The sequence below is a fragment of the Typopeltis vanoorti genome, chromosome 1 (genome assembly GCF_054136105.1).
Source record: "Typopeltis vanoorti isolate ZY-2024b chromosome 1, IOZ_Tvanoo_1.0, whole genome shotgun sequence".
In the NCBI taxonomy this organism is placed as follows: Eukaryota; Metazoa; Arthropoda; class Arachnida; order Uropygi; family Thelyphonidae; genus Typopeltis; species Typopeltis vanoorti.
In genome coordinates this window covers 50629192-50646124 of record NC_143549.1, presented here as the reverse complement: position 1 = coordinate 50646124, position 16933 = coordinate 50629192, and the positions used below count along the sequence as shown (strand labels likewise).

At 34.7% G+C, this 16933-nt stretch overlaps 1 protein-coding gene across 1 annotated transcript in view; it reads right to left on the bottom strand.

The window, feature by feature from the left end:
- Positions 1-1710, bottom strand: part of LOC150109966 (monocarboxylate transporter 9-like) — a 63607-nt gene extending 61897 nt beyond the window's left edge. Inside the window, exons 1-2 of the mRNA XM_090400564.1 lie at positions 1575-1710; positions 446-589 (exon numbers count right to left, since the gene is read on the bottom strand). Coding sequence (XP_090256690.1) covers positions 446-589; positions 1575-1710 — 280 coding nt within the window. The remainder of the gene's footprint in view (positions 1-445; positions 590-1574) is intronic.
- Between the last annotated feature and the right edge of the window lie 15223 nt (positions 1711-16933).

Sequence of the window (16933 nt, the reverse complement as noted above, 5' to 3'; positions counted from 1 at the left end):
CCGTTATGGGGAACTTATGTTTCACGCAACGAACGTAGTGATATTTCATCGATACTCTGTTGTCAGTCACCAAGGCCATCCTATCTTGTACCAAAATTAAAATTTACTGGTCTTTAGAAAGCTCAAAAACAGGTTCAATGGATCAACTTGAGATCGATCAGATGTCAAAAGATTTGGTTTGGTCTTCTCTAGAACAGGATCTTAGGTGGTAGATAATTTAATCGCCAGGTGAAAGAATATTGCGGATTGGAGTTCTGAAGTGGCTTGAAAGGTGCCATGTTGTGTTTTGAAAACTCGAATTATGAATGTTTACAATATTTCATAGATGGCATGAGGAAAAAAGTGACATCATAAAAATGAAAAAAAAAAAACAAACATAAAACTGTCGTGTTGATTAAAAAAAGAAAAGAAAAAACTTGTTAAGAATGAAATAAAGACGACTTACCATAAACAACTCCCCAGAACAACGTAATCCAGAGAATACTGTGTGATAAATAACAGAGTGCTACTCCAGTTGAAGCAATTAAACCTCCCACAACAACTACGTTTTTAACTCCAAATCGTTCACCCAAAACACCAACAAGTGGGCCTAAATCAGCATATAAAAAAGAACTAAAAATTCTGAAATAATGACCTAAATTAATAATAATAATTGATAAGAGTTAAGTACTGCATTTTATGTTTATAAAACTGGGTTTAAAATGCTGGCGTGTTTATTCTGAAGGATGAGAAACCCAAGTTTCTGGAAGAAAAATACCTTCTATTACCGTATGAGACCCTAATAATTCACTATTTGATTGAAAACAACTGATAATCCATTCCTTACGTCGTAAACCGGATTGGAATCCGAGTCTTTCCGACCAAATATCTCCTCTATACCACCTGAACTTCCGAGTCTCGGATATAATAAGATATAATATATAGAGTATAATAAATTCAATGACATTAATCTTCATACGTCTAGCTTGTTTGTTTTTTCAAATAAGTCTGAAAACACCTCGAACAAGAAATACCATTTGTTTCTACACAATAATAAATATAATATATAAATAAATTTATTGTGTGGGTTCAAATCCCACATCATTAGCCTATTACGTATAAAACTGGCGCGGAGATTCATCAAAGTGAAGACGAAGGTAAATAGATAATGTGAGATAGTGAAACAGAAGAGAAACGGACCAGCTGGCAAATTTTAGCTGTTGACCCGCCGGGTATACTTCTAAAACGGTTGTCTGACTTTTCACTCATTAAACAAAAAGTAACGATCGATATTGCATGCCTATACGGGAATCTGGTTTCTGCAAAGAACTGGAAAGTTCGTCTACAGTGGTGTCAGGAAACACCGTCACTGGAAAATGAAAGACTAGAAAAAGCCACGTGATCCGATGAGTCACAGTACACCTTGTTCTGTACCAACGGTAGCCAGACAGTTTGGAAGGAGTCCTATGAAGCCATGGCTCGCCTTACAAACACAATTCAAGATTCTGGAGGTGGTGTCATGGTGTGGGACATATTCTACTGGTATGGAACGAGTCCCCTGGTTTCTGGAAGGTAGAGTGTCCTCCAAGCAATACCTGAACAGTGTTGCCAATCAAATCCATTCTGCAATGTTAACAGTTTGTCTAGCAGGTGTCTAGCAGCTGCTACTGTCCATATCGCACAGGAATTGTTCAGCAGTGGTTTAACGAGCATAACAGCTGCTTCCACCATCTTCCCTAACCACCACAAAGTCTGGACCCGAACCCCAATGAGAATGTATGGGACATGTTTGAAAAACAAATCTGGGAGCAAAGTACACCTCTTGAAAATTTTGAAGAGGAGTGCCCAGTCAGAAGTACATTTCTGATTTAGAAAAAGCTTTTAAATGCTTGAAATGTGGAAAGCAGCTGGAGTACATGGTTTTCGACCAGGAATGTTCAAATATGAAGGTATGAAAATTTTGCAGTGAATATACTACATAATTCAGTGGGTCTGATCAGAAGATAGAATTCCGGATGATTGGAGTAGAGCGCTAACAGTTCCCATCTATAAAAAAGGGAATAAAGCTGAATATGAGAATTATAGAAGAATCTATCTAAGTGCTCCAAATAAGATTTAAGCATACTTGAGAACAGACTAAAAAAATGTAAAAAGAAAACATAAAGTTTTCAGATATACGGACATAGACAACAGAATGAGCAAAACTGGCATGGTGGGTAGCTAACTGAATAAATTTACGTGCAATAAGAAATAAATTAGTCAAAACACTAAATTAATTCTATACAAATCAGTATTCAAACCAGTTTTAAGTTAGGGATATGATAACTGGGTCAGAAATAAAGTACTTGATCAAAGACTAGAGACCACAGATATGAGGGTTCTGATAAAAAATTAGGGGAGTGAACCGATGGTATCAGTGGCAGAATCATATTAAAAATGAAGACTTGAAATTGAAAGGGACGAGACTTAAGATTGTTTGCATTCAAGAATGTGTGAGCAGTGCTAATATGATGTAGTGTGGTCACTTACAAATAGAATGGAAGAGGAGAGCTTAGCAGGACAGGTGTTTGTTAACAAGGTGGCAGGAAAGAGATCCCCGAAAAATACCAAGATCTAGGTTGGTGGATTCAGTCGGAAATGCCTTATGAAACCGAAATAAGAAATGTGACAATATTAAAGTGTGACATGTAATAGACTAATTTGGAGGAAATGTGTTGGTGAAACATTACTAATAATGTAAACTTAATCATTTCGCATTGTCATATTAACCTGTGTATCCCTTGAGATATCAAGAAATTGATGATGATGATGGTGATGAATAAATAATCATCAAAATTTAATTAGAATTAAATCTTATCTTTTTTAAATATAATTCTGATATAATTTTTAAGATTTAATAGAAGCTTATTAAATTTTAATATATTTAATATAATTAACGATGGGATCAATTTTAAACTCACAGTTAAATTAATCTGCGTATATCTGGATACATATAATTTATTTAGAAACTCATAATTTAAAAAGTAAGTAAATTTTTCATTATTATTATAATATTGGAATCATCATATCCATACCTACGAGACATCTCACAGCGGTTGCTATGCTAAAGGGTCTTGCAGCTGCCTTTCTATCTATTTCATATATATTTATAAGTGACACGTATAAAACTCCAGATATACGGATAAATCCACCTAGAATAAAATTGTTCACAAAGCATGACAGTGCTACAATCCAACTCCACCCTTTGTCTGGTTCTTCTGAAGAACGTAAGCTAGTTTTTGTAACAAGAACTTCATCCTCCATCATATTTAGTAACAAAATTTAAGTTTATATAAATCATAAAGAGTGCCTTCGTTGACTAAAATGACTCATAATAATCCAGGAATCTCTTAGCTTGAACATTAGATCAACAAACAGAAATGAACCAGCGCGACGATCAGTTAAATGCTGAATATTAAACTATAGTTGGACATCGAGGTGTTGACAAATGTTATCAGCGGTTTCTGTGATTGTCTGTGAGAGCGTCGGCTTTCCAGCAGCCAATAACCTCAATGGCGTTGTTAGTTTATATCGGTGATCTTTGACCGATTTATGTTTTGGTTTATTTAATTTCAGACCTAGTTTACTATTGATAGAGAATATTGTTTACTGAACTGCCTAACTAGACAGTGTATATATACTCTATATATAATATATATTTTTTAACATTTTATTATTTCTCAGATAATTTACATACATTATATGAACACAATTATACATAACAAATACTTTCTCGTAGATAAAGTTTTTTTTTTAAATAATAATAATAACAATAACTGTTTACAACGTATATTATTATAATATTCATAATGATGATTATTACAGATGTTTCTTTGCAATTTTACACTCTATATATACAATTTCAATGGATATACTCTCTCTATATTGCATACTTTTGTTACAGTTATTACATACATAACACACATCATATGATACATTACTTACATGTGTTTACATATGATACTTACATCACATACATTTTTTTACATATAATACATACATTACATACATTGGTTTACATATGGTACGTACATTACATGCATTTGGTTACATATGATATATCTTGGATGAGAAATAATTTCTCTATTTTCATCCTCGAAGATTATATGGTTTTATCTGAGGATAAAACCAGTTGGTTATTTGTTGGTTTGTTTTTTTGCTGTATTGGGAAGCTACGAAATCTATGATTGATATGAGTGCGCACGCACGCACGCACACACACACACACACACACACACACACACACACACACACACACACACACACACACACACACACACACACACACACACACACACACACACACACACACACACACACACACAATAACTTGGAATGTATTGATGCGTCGCTGAACTGGAAGCCTGAACGAATATAATGTGTTTCATTAAGTTTGTATGTATGTAATTACTGATTAAATTTCCTTTTCCATATTTGTATATGGATGTGATTATGGGGGTCTTTAGCATACTTGGTATCTGTCTTGTTTTAAATATTTTATTTATTAATTTTAGTAGAATAGGACTTAAACTAGTTGCATGTTGCTTTATATCTTTAGGTCTTATAGCATCAATTCCTGGACCTTTTTTTGGTTTGATTTGATGTATTGCAGCGAGAAGTTCTGCTTCTTTTATGGTTGGGAACCATAATGCCTGTTTTGATTGTAGTCCAAGTGGAGGATCACATTTGGTGACTGGGGAATATTTCTGTGCAGTTCTTGGATGCAGTCTGCAAAGTATTGGTTAAAGTTATTTGCTAGTTGATTGGATAGGTTTTGCGTCTTTCATGAAGCTGTGTTTTATGGTTTCGGAGGCGGTGGTGTTGGGAGCACATTCTACTAGCATCTCATTGATCAGATGCCAGGTTTGTTTCATGTTGTTTTATGCATAGGTTAGTTTGTCTCTGTAGTAGTTTCTTTTTGCATTTCTGATTTGTGTTGTAAGGGGATTGCTTGTTATCTTATATTCAGTTTTTAAAGCTGTGTTATTTGGAAATCGCTTTAGTTCTTTCCATAAAGCGTCCTTTCTGTGTATTTCTAAGATTAAGTTTTGTTTTATCCAAGGATTTTGTGTTGTTTTTGATCGTATTCTGACTTTCTTCGTAGCTTTCTTAAATATCTCCTCCAGTGTGAGTTTAATATTGTTGTATAAGATATCTGCTGAATCTGATGCCAGGTGTTCCCGGTCTGTTTTTCTTATTTCGTCGTTGACTATTTCTTCGTCTGTTATTGTTTTCTGTCGCTTTTCTTCTGTGGGACATTGCATGGGTATTGTCTTGGTGTGCAGGTTTAGAGCGGTGAAGTAATGGTCTGCTACTTTGCACTTTATGACTGATGCAGTGTAATTATTTGGTGGTGCTCGGACGTTTATATGATCTAGACAGGAGGCAGTGATAGTATTTCCGAATATTTCTTCTCTGGTACATGATGTTATTGTTGGTATTAGATTATACATGGATAGCGTGTCTAGGTATTGTACAGTGTTGTTCTGGATTTCGTTTGCAATATTTATGTTTATGTCGCCAATTATCATTAGGTGTTCGGTTGAGCATATTTCTTGGCTTGAAACCAGCAAATGAGTTCGTTCAGAAATTTTATCATGTTTTGGTTTGGTGGCCTGTAAATAGCATTTAGTATTATGGGATACTGTGTATGAGTGGTATTAGTGATTTCGAGGCAAAGGGTTTCAGCATGCTCAAACTGATAGGCCGTTTCTTTTGCTATTAATTTTTGTTTGATAAATATTAATATTCCACTCCCCTCTTTTTGTTTGGCGGCATGATCTATGTTGTTGGAAGCCTGGAATTTGGAAAGCAGCCGCTTCGTCATTAGTTATGGATACTTCTGTAAGAACCAATATATATCAATAATATCAGTGTAATTCCTCAGATAAGCCTGTAACAATAACCAATCTTTTCGGATGCTTCTGATGTTAATATGCAAGATTGAGAGACCTCTCGCTTGTACTGTGTGTTGTTTCCATGCATCAAGCGATTCGAAAGTATAATTACTGATGTATTCTGGTATAATTACATCTATCTGATGGTTTTCACATTCATTTTTGTTGTGTTGAGATCTTCTTTTTCAACTAAGTTGGAGTCTTTTATTTCACTCTGGAAACCTACCTATATCTTCCGAGCTTTTTATTTGTATAGACGTTGAAGTCCGTGACTTTCTCAAGAATATTTTGCCGTCTTTGATCCATAAAAATTGATACTTTTGTTTCTGTTTTTTCTTTTCTTGCTTGGTACAAAAGATTCTGATTAAAAGGTGTTAAATACTCAGATAGAAAGATTGGCGTATTTTCTTGCGATGCATTTAAATCCTTGACTACTGGTTTTTTCAGTCTGCTGGCTTTTATGAGATTGTCTCTTGTAGCCTTGCTTGTCAGACGAACTATGACTGGTGAGGGTCGTGGCGAGCCTTGTTTTCTGTTCTTCCTGGGAATTCGATTTATGGTCGAATATCATTATGCTGTAGCGGGATGTCAGTTGCATGGCCTAACTTTAAAACTACGTCTCTGAGATTTTCTGTGGATTCGGTTTCTGGAAAACCATTTATGACAAGGTCTTCTTTATGTTGTTGTTGGTTTAAAACTTCGTATTGTAGTTTCAGGGAATTAAATTCTTGACGGAGTTCCGATGTATCTTTTATCAATTTGTGCTGCCTGTCAGTTAGTGCGTTAATGCAGGTTTTAATGTCTTTTACCGTTTGCAAGACTTCTTCAACTTTTGAATTATTAAATTATTAAATAATCTTTCGTTCTTTCTTTTTTTTTATAGCATGTGTTCCATTTGACACTTGAGTGTGTTTTCTTCTTTCCACAATTCTTGATTTTCGCATTGGAGTGCTTCTTGCGTTTTTATCGCTACCGTTAATTTCGTCTTTATTTCTCGCAGCATTTTTTCAGAGGTCTCGTTATTGAACTGTATGTAATCTTCATACTCCTCGAATGTTTTGTTAATTTGTTCCATGTATGCATAATAACAAAGTTATCTGTAATTTTAGGATCAGGAAGCGGCTTACCTTGATGTGCATCGTTACTTTTCTTTGGTGTCTGGTCTTTGTTCTTCGTTTTCTCAAGGCACTGTTGACATCGGCATTCGGTCCGTTTCACGGCTCCTTTTGCTTTCCAAGTGCTTTCTGAGATCCCCGAACAGTGGAAGTGTTGTTTTTTGTTACATCCGAAACAATGGGGCCCGTCCCCTTCATCGCTTATTGGCTTATTGCATTTGTTACAGCTCATTTTGCTTAAACTTCGCTGTCTCGGTGACCTTTATCCTTTCTTCCCGTTAGCGACTATATTGCGAGTTTTAAACTGGCAACGTCCTTTGTTCTTCGTTGGCTGGTGACTGCAGTACACTCTATGAACTTCCAGCACTGAAAATGTGAATCTTACTTATCCGATTTTGGTAATTTGAATGTCCCTGTCTTCAGCGTGACTAGTAGAATTTAATAGTAGCACTTTCAAGTTATAAACATGAGTTAAATAACACTTTAAACCTATAAAACCACGAGCAGCGATACAGTGTACGTGCATCCGTCTGCCTACACAGCGCCCTCTCCTATAATCTAATAATAATAATAATAATAATAATAATAATAATAATAATAATAAACTTTTTTTAACAATAATAGTTTATTATCTCTCAAATAATTACATGAATATACTAATATTAAGGTTGCAACTTTAAAATATACTAATATTATAAAGTTGCATTGTATATACACTAATATATGCAATGCAACTTTTTCTTGCAAAATGATTCAGTAAGATTATAATTACTCTTAATTTCTTTATCATTTGCAGAATTTCTCATTGACACAAGAGTAAAAAGTGTGTATTATTACCATTAATAATAATCATAGTAATACTTTACACTTAATAACTCACAAGTTAAACAATATTACTTATGTTGCAGTTTACATAATATTAATTTTTTTAATTTAAATATGTAAATTCAATATATAATTTTAAACTTAAATATATAACTGAAGTATTATTATCACATTTTCTGTTTACTACTAGAATTCATTACAGAATATGAAGTGAATAATGTTAGATAAATACTACTACTCGGATGTAACTCAACTGTACCCTCGATGCTTTGTAATTAGCTTATCTGAGAATGATACCGGTTATATATATTAGGATAACCAAGCAATTTTATATGCTTGGTTATTTTAGCTCCTAATCCCAAGTATGCAAACAATTAAGTTCGCTCCTGAAACAAAGTTCAAGTCTAAAGATGGTACAACACCAGGGCAACTCATTGTAAAGGTGGTTAAAGCTTTGATCACTATTCTTAGTATTTTCCCATAATGTATACCCATATACCCATAATGTAAAGCACATCTCACTAGAAGATGTATACTGCAATGCATTATGGGTGGGGTCACTACCCAGACCGGTTTCGACCTTTTTTGAGGTCTCCTCAGTGAGTAGCTAGACCCTAAATACCAAGGTTTTAGTAATACGCCTTATCAACTTTACCTATATAAGTTGCAACAAGGTGTATTAAGTTTTAATAAAAATCTCTGGAGGAGATATTGATGGGAATAAATTTTTAACTTGGGTATATTGTATATTAGGATAACCGAGCAATTTTATATGCTTGGTTATTTTAGCTCCTAATTCCAAGTATGCAAACAATTAAGTTTGCGCCTGAAACAAAGTTCAAGTCTAAAGATGGTACAACACCAGGCAACTCATTGTAAAGGTGGTTAAAGCTTTGATCACTATTCTTAGTATTTTCCCATAATGTAAAACACATCTCACTAGAAGATGTATACTGCAATGCATTATGGGAAATAGTATACTGCAATGCATAATGTAAAGCACATCTTCTGAAAGGTCTGATCAAAGTGAAATTGTCGATATATCCTGTGTTATTGCATCTGTCTTGATGGTTCACATTCTTTTTTATTGTGGGCTTCTTTTTGAACTATTCAGGAGGCCTTTTTCTTCACAGTGGCAGCCTTTCTATGTCTTCTGTGCTTTTAATTTGTATCGGCTTTGAAGTTTGTGACTTCCTTATGAATATCTTGGCATCTCTGGTCCACGAAAATTGGTAATTGTTTTCCATTTTTGCTTTTCTTGTTTGGTACAACAGATTCTGGTTAAATGGTGTTAAATATTCAGATAGGAAGATTGGTGTATTGTCTTGCTGTGCGTTCAAGTCCTTGACAAATATTTTTTTCTGCCTGCTGGCTTTTATGAGATTGTCTCTTGTGGACTTGCTCTTAAGACGAATTATGACTGGTGCAGGTCGTGGCAAGCTTTGGTTTTTGCTCTTCCTAGGAATCCGATTTACGGTCTGAATATCGTCTGTAGGGGGATATCAACATGCTCTTACATGGACTAATTTTAAAACCACGTCTCTGAGGTTTTCTGTAGGTGCAGTTTCAGGAAGATCGTTTATGACAAGATCTTTTTTATGTTGTTGCTGATTTAAAATATCATATTGTAGTTTTAGAGAATGAAGTTCTTGTCGGAGTTCGGATGTCTCTTTCATCAAATTGTGTTACCTGTCATTTAGTGCGTTAATGCTCATTTTAATGTCTTTTACCGTTTGCAATACTTCGATAACTGCTAAATTATTATGTTTTACCAAATCTTCATATTCGCTAGATTTTTTGTTATTTGTTCGTTCTGTTTCTTAAAGAGTTCTTGCACAAGGTCTACTAAGCTGGCTTTTATGGTCTCTAGACCGTTTCCTATTAGTATATTTAAAGAGTTGAAATTATAGGACTCACCTGCGTTTTTTTGTCTGTTCAGTTAGTCGTCTGATTTTGCCTCCGGTATAATCGGCTGCATCGTAGGCGGCTGCTTTCGGTGCGTTTCTTTGTTCTTCCTAAAGAGTACGGACTTCCATTCCTCGCGTGCTACATCGGATTCATATTTATGTTGCCTGGTTGTTTCTAAAAAGCCGGCACATTTTAAGTGTAGAATCCTACTGCATATCGTACAAGTTATATTTTTTCCGTTGGACGATAAATCCTCGAGGTATTTGATACATTTCATGACTCAACTGTCTTCCCTTAGGCAGTATGGCGTGATTATAAAGATGGCGACGTCCTTTGTTCTTCGCTCGTTGTTGACCACGGTCCTCTCTGTTCCCTTTTCAACACTTCAAAATTTGTTTCTTTTTAGCCGATTTCGTTGAATTTTATATCACTGTCTTCGGCATGATAAGTAGGGTTATTTGGGAGCACTTTCAACTTAAAACAGGAGTTGGAACCACTTTAAAACTATAAAAAACTGGAGCAGCGATATCACCGTGCCCGTTCGTATGCCTACACAGCGCCCTCTTGTGATAATAATAATAATTATCTTAATAATAATAATTATAATAATGTCTCAGATGAATGGTCTCAGATGAATTGCATACATTGTTGCTGTAGTAATTATATGTATATAATATTTATAACGCATTACAATTGTGTATAACAAATACTTGCAAGTTAATAATTTTCTTCCTCGAAGCTTAGCAGAGCTTATCTGAGGAAGATAATAGATGATTAGAGGGTGGTGGTTTCATGGTTATGTTCCTATGGTGGTCACAAGCCAGGTGATGATTTTACTGTTTGTTGGTATGCTTGAAAGACTTCGACTGCTATTACAGTTTAACTTCTTTTTTGTGCAAATAGGGTTGGATTTAGACATGGTGTGTTTGTTTCTTTGTGTTCTTTTAGTGATAGTTTTTGAGAGGGGGGGGTTGTCATAGGTGTGTGTCTGTGTGCATGTGTGGTGGGGGAGAGAGAAACAGGAATTGCTCTAATTTTCATTCTCGCTATAATATTTATATAGTTTCAGCTCTCTGTATGTTCCTAGGTTTCTGTTGTCGAACGGCAGTTTGTTTATCATGTCAGGTACGTAGAAATTTCGGGCTTTGCCGTTGTGATTGTTGTACTTATATGTTATGTAGTTTGTTTACTGTGGTCTTGTTATTTGATATGTTCTTCTGGTTACTCTATATGTTGGGGTGTAGTAGTGTTTTAACATGACTGTGTAGTGGCATAAGTGTTTCACCTTAAATATTTTGTGTTTTGTCCGTGCTTCCTGCATAAGAGTGGGTTGTTCCCAGAATATCAGTTTTATCATTTTATCTTGCAACCATTGTAGCCTGTTAAGTCTGTAGTCTGCGCAGAATGTGTATAATGTGATTGCATATCTTAAAATGTTATCACATAATGCTTTATAGATTAGTATTTTTATGTGGATTGGGGCAATGTCTTTTAATCTGTATAGTTTTCTTGCTATTATCCTAAGCTTGGTATGTAGGTAGTTTGTATGGCTATTCAAACTTTGATCAGCATCGAAGTGAAGTCCAAGGTAGCGTGTTGTTTTCACCTGTGTGATGGTTGTGATTTTAGGTTCTGCACTTTGTGTATAGGTGGATGAATGTTTACTATTGAGATATTTAGTATCTATGGGCAGGGTTTGGGGTTTTTTGAATATCATTAGCCTTGTTTTTCCAGGGTTTATATATATGCCGTTTTCGGTTAACCAGTTAGTGATTTGATTGATGTCGTGTTGCATATTTTTGTAAGCGATATTTGCATTGTTGTGAATGGATACTATGGCAGTGTCGTCTGCATACTGGAAGATTTTACTTTTTAGGATGAGTTGGCTTATGTCGTGTGTGCATATGTTAAATAGAATGGGAGATAGGACAGCTCCTTGCGGTACTCTACAGGTTACATGTACCTCTTTGCTGTATGCTGATCCTATACGTGTGATGTGCTTTCTGTTTTTCGTGTATGCTTTAAACCACTGGAGTAGACGACCTCCAATTCCGATATGGGTAAGTTTCGTTAACAAGGTTTTATGTGTTAGTGTGTCAAATGCTTTTGTTAGGTCAATGAATACCACTAATGTTATTCTGGTTTTATCCAACGCAGCATTTATTAGATCTGTGAAATCTTCCAGCAGTGTTGCTGTTCCTTTATTTTTTTGAAAGCCATATTGTGTTTTGGGTATGATTTGAAATTTTTCAACGTATGTGGAGAGTTTCTGATATACAATGCGCTCCATGATTTGGTTGATTTCAGGCAGCGTGGCGATAGGTCTGTAATTACTTATTATGTTTCTTTTTCCCTGATTGTGTATGGGTGTGATTAATAAAGTCTTCAGTGTTTCCAGTATGTGTCCCGTTTCGAAGATTTTATTTAACAGTTTTTGTATAACTGGAAGTAGGTCGGTTGAGTGTTTCTTGATGTCTTTTGGTCTGATTCCGTCTATCCCCGGTCCTTTGTTAGGATTAATTTGTTGAATTGCCAGTGATAGTTCTTCTTTTGTTACTGCGGGGAACCACATCGACTGGGTTGCTCGTGGACCTATTGGAGAATGTTCGTTTGTGTGAGGAAAGGTTGTTTCTTGTAGCTTTTGGACAGAGATCACGAAGTGCTGATTAAAGTTGTTTGCCAATTGTTTGAGGGATTTGGGGTCGCAGGCAAAGCTGTGTTTTATTGTTTCTGAGGCAGTGGGTCTGTGTATATTGTCCAGCATTTCATTAATCAGGTGCCAGGTTTCCTTTATGTCATTCTGCTGTTGTTAATTTGTTGCTGTAATAGTTTCTTTTTGCCGTTCTAATATGGGTTGTTAGGAGATTCCGTTTTCTTTTGTATTCAGCTTTTAAAGCGATATTGTTTGGCGACTTCTTAAGTTGTTTCCATAGGGCATCTTTTCTTTGTATGTCTGTTAGTATGTTGTCTGTTATCCATGGATTTTGTTTCGTTTGGGGGCGTATTTTTATTTTTGTTAATGCTTTGTTATATATTTTGTTAAATGCAAGTTTAAGATTATTGTATACAGCTTCAGCAGAGTCCAAAGATGCTATCTGCATCCAGTCTGTTTTTCTGATTTCATCGTTCACTATTGCTTCGCTTACAATGCTATGATACTGTTTCGCAGTCTCAGTGATTTTTATGGGTTCTGGTTCAGTGTGTAACTGCAATGCTGTGAAATAATGGTCTGCTAGTTTGCATGTTATAACGGCTGCTGTGTGGCTGTTTGGAGGGGCCTTATATTTATATGATCAATGCAGGTTGAGGTTATTGTGTTTCCGACCATCTCTTCTCGTGTATACGACTGTATGGATGGGGTTATGTTATATGCCGATAATAGGTCTAGGTATTGTTCTGTGTTGTTATTTATGTTCCTAATGTTTATATTAATGTCTCCTATTATTATCAAGTATTTTGAGGTGCCTACTTTCGTGGCTGAGAGTCATCAGTTTAGTTCTTCTAGGAATTTTTGGTGCTTAAGTTGGGTGGGCGGTATATTGCGTTTAATATCAGGGAGTATTCTTGTTTGATGTTTTTAATTTCGATGCAAATGTTTTCTGCGTATTCTAATTTATAGTTTATTTCTGTTACTTCTAGTTTATGTTTGGTAAATATTATTATACCACCGCCTCGTTTTGTTTGTCTGCAGTGTTTGTGTTGTTGGAAGTGTGGTATTTGGTAGGAGGATGCCTCTTCATTTGTCGTAGATACTTCAGTCAGTATTAAAATGTCTATATCTTCCTTCAGATAAGCTTGCAGGGTCAGCCAGTATTTTTGAATGCTGATGTTGATGTGGAGAATAGATAGTCCTTTTTTGGGGATTGTCAGTTGTTTCCATTCTGTTATTGATTTCAGAATGTGCCAATTATCGTGTTCCGGGGTGATTACGTCTGCTTGATGGTCTGCATTCATGTTGGTTGGTGTGCTGTTCCTTCTTTACGAGTTGTCAATATTCCTTTCAATGTGACAGCCTGTTAAGGTCATCTACGGATTTCATTTCGATTGGTTTTGCGTCTTGTGTCTTTCTAAGGAATATTTTGCTGTCTCTTATCCATATACACTGGTAATTATCTTCTGTTTTTACTTTCCTTGCTTGGTAGAATATTTTCTGATAATATGGCGTAAGGTATTCAGACAAGTATATTGTGGTATTGCGTGGTCTCCTTTCAGATCCTTTACTACTGGATTTTTAATCCTGCTAGCTTTTATAAGTGTAGTTTTTGTTAGGCTGTTGGTGAGTCGCACTACGACGGGAGAAGGACGGGTATTATTTTCTCTTTTCCTTTTTTGTGGTAGCCGATGCACTGACTGGATGTCTCTTGATTCAATGGGAGAGCCGATTTTTTGGCTTAGTTGTATAATAATAATAATAATAATAATAATAATAATAATAATAATAATAATAATAATAATAGCAATAAATAAATAAAAAGTATTAACGTTTACACTGTATAAGTTGATAGCTACACATTGTGTGTGTGTGTGTGTGTGTGTGTGTGTGTGTGTGTGTGTGTGTGTGTGTGTGTGTGTGTGTGTGTGTGTGTGTGTGTGTGTGTGTGTGTGTGTGTGTGTGTGTGTGTGTGTGTGTGTGTGTGTGTTTGCGTGCGTGCGCGCGCGGCGTGCAATAACAATGTAGTAATATAATATACAACTATATAATATGGTAAATAATATTTAGGATAATTTATGATAATATGCTAGATGATATTTTTGATAATTTATAATATTATGATAATTAATACATACGATAATATAAATACTTTACGATAATGTTATATATAATATTATGATAATAACATGTTAGTATAATCAACAATGTTTTTATAATATAAATTAATTGATGATAATACTGTCATTGTCTGATTATTTATGTTTATATAATAATATCATTAATAATATTTATTCTAATATAAAATGATACACATGTTGATGTTTTGGTTTTTGAAATAGATGATTTTGCTCTTTCCAATTTTGCTAAGTACTGTATGGCCCGAGATGCGAGACCCTTCGACACTTCTGTGCATGTCAGAAGAAGGAGAATCCATTCCGATAATAGGGTAATCAATGTGTATCGTGGGATGAGTGTTTATTATTATACGTCGGAAAATTAGCTTTTCTTTTATGAAAATTCTAGTTTTTAAAGTAGTAACTATTTTGCTTGTACAACAATTGGAAAATTTACGTATAAAGCACGTGATTTCGCATGTTGGTGACCAATTCGTACATCCTTTCTTTCGTTCATCGTTTCTCCCCTTCTGAATAAATTGACTATTATTGGCAATCTGCCAGCCCCGGTTCTGTGAACTGTGGGCGTGCAATAACTCTATCGTCCTCCGCTTACTCATTTCCATTCCATCATCCATAAATATTGAGTTAAACCTTCTCTAACTTTATTGATGCTACTCCGATTAAACATATTCAACATCATATAGCTTATTTGAGCTAAGTCGTAAAATAAAGCTATATTATGTGAAATCCGATTTGTTATTCTGTACTGTTTGATTTTAAAACAAAAAACAATGCAGTGATTTCGTTCGTCTCTACTAAAAAATCCTTTTCAAGGTTATCGTTATCTGCCATTTCCTCAGTTTCAGTTTCAATTGCTGTTATAACTCATTTGTATAATTTCTAGAAAAATTAGTGTCTTTAGAGTAACCCTACGTTTCACTAATGATTTCATTAATTTTAAAATAAAATGGAATAAGACGTCATTGCTCCATGTATTCGGATGTAAAATCGCCTTGGAAAAAAAAAAAAAAAAGCTAAAAAAAAAAAAAAAACGTTGGTTGATCGCGTTTGATCAACGCTTCTTAGTAACGACTTATAATGCCCAAACCTTCTTCTAAATTATATATAATTGGTTTGGGAAGGCAGAGAGTATTTCGTATTTCTCTCTGTGTGTATAACCGCTTAACATTTTAAAGGGATTTTTTTAGTTCGTGATTTTTAATAAATTTAAATGCTTTAAATGCCTACTAATCCTGTTATTTTGCTTTTTTTTCAATATATTAATAAAAGTTCAACGCACACAATTTTCATTTTCCTCATTGGAGAGATTTCACTCATCAAACATATATGGATCCTTATGGCACCAGATTGACACTATAGAAATTTAATCATGTGATAAAGCACAGAAGTCGAAGTACTTTAGGTCAAGCTTTAACCTCTGATAAGTCGGTTTTAGTCCATTTGTTGGCAGAGTTTAGTCTAGCGTTGTGTCAATACTCGTTTTTTTTTTTTTTTTTTTTTTAATAAGTCCAATTCTTAAAAAAGATATTCATGTTAACAACGACTTACATTTTCATTTTTTAGTAAGGATTACCGTTTAATGTTTATGCTAAATACATTTACTATCGCAATAAACTACTCCTACCATGGGATATATGCCAATATTAAAAGTTTTTATTTTCTTAAAATTGCCGAACTGCATCTTAATACAAGCATGTCAAACAACGAACTAGATTTTAACAAAGCGGTTATTTTTAAATCACCCATTTCTGTATTTTATGATCATATGTGAAAGATTTTGACTTATGTAACAAGAATTTTCATCAAAGTTTGTCATGCTATGTGCTATGTCATGCCATGCCGAGCAACAATAACTTTTCCATTAAATGCAATCTCATCGTCATAGATTACAAGCGATTATAATAATGCATATAGAAATGCAACACGTATCTTCTACGTAGCAGAACTATTAAATATGCTTCCGTGCAATATAAAGAATACAACTTCATGCTGCCCTAAAAAGAGCTTTGTGGTCTCTATACTCAACACCTGGCAATAAAAATGCCTGGTATTAAAGTGGACACATGCAAAAAAAATAAATAAATAAAATAAATAAATAAATAAAAATATAAAAAAAACGCATTTCGTTGTACCGGTATGAAAAAACAAAATCTTTCTCCAGCAGAGGGAAAAAATGCAGATATGATATATCCTTAATTTAATAGTGTGAGTGATTGCTCAACTTATTCTCTCTACGTCACAACATCGATAAAAGTTGAAAACATTTACGATGTCTCGCACTGAAACACACGTGGTCAAGAATTATTATCACATATTATGGCTACGTTATATCTGTGCTTTTACTGTGTTAGACTTCGTTCCTCTTGATGCAGAGAGAGA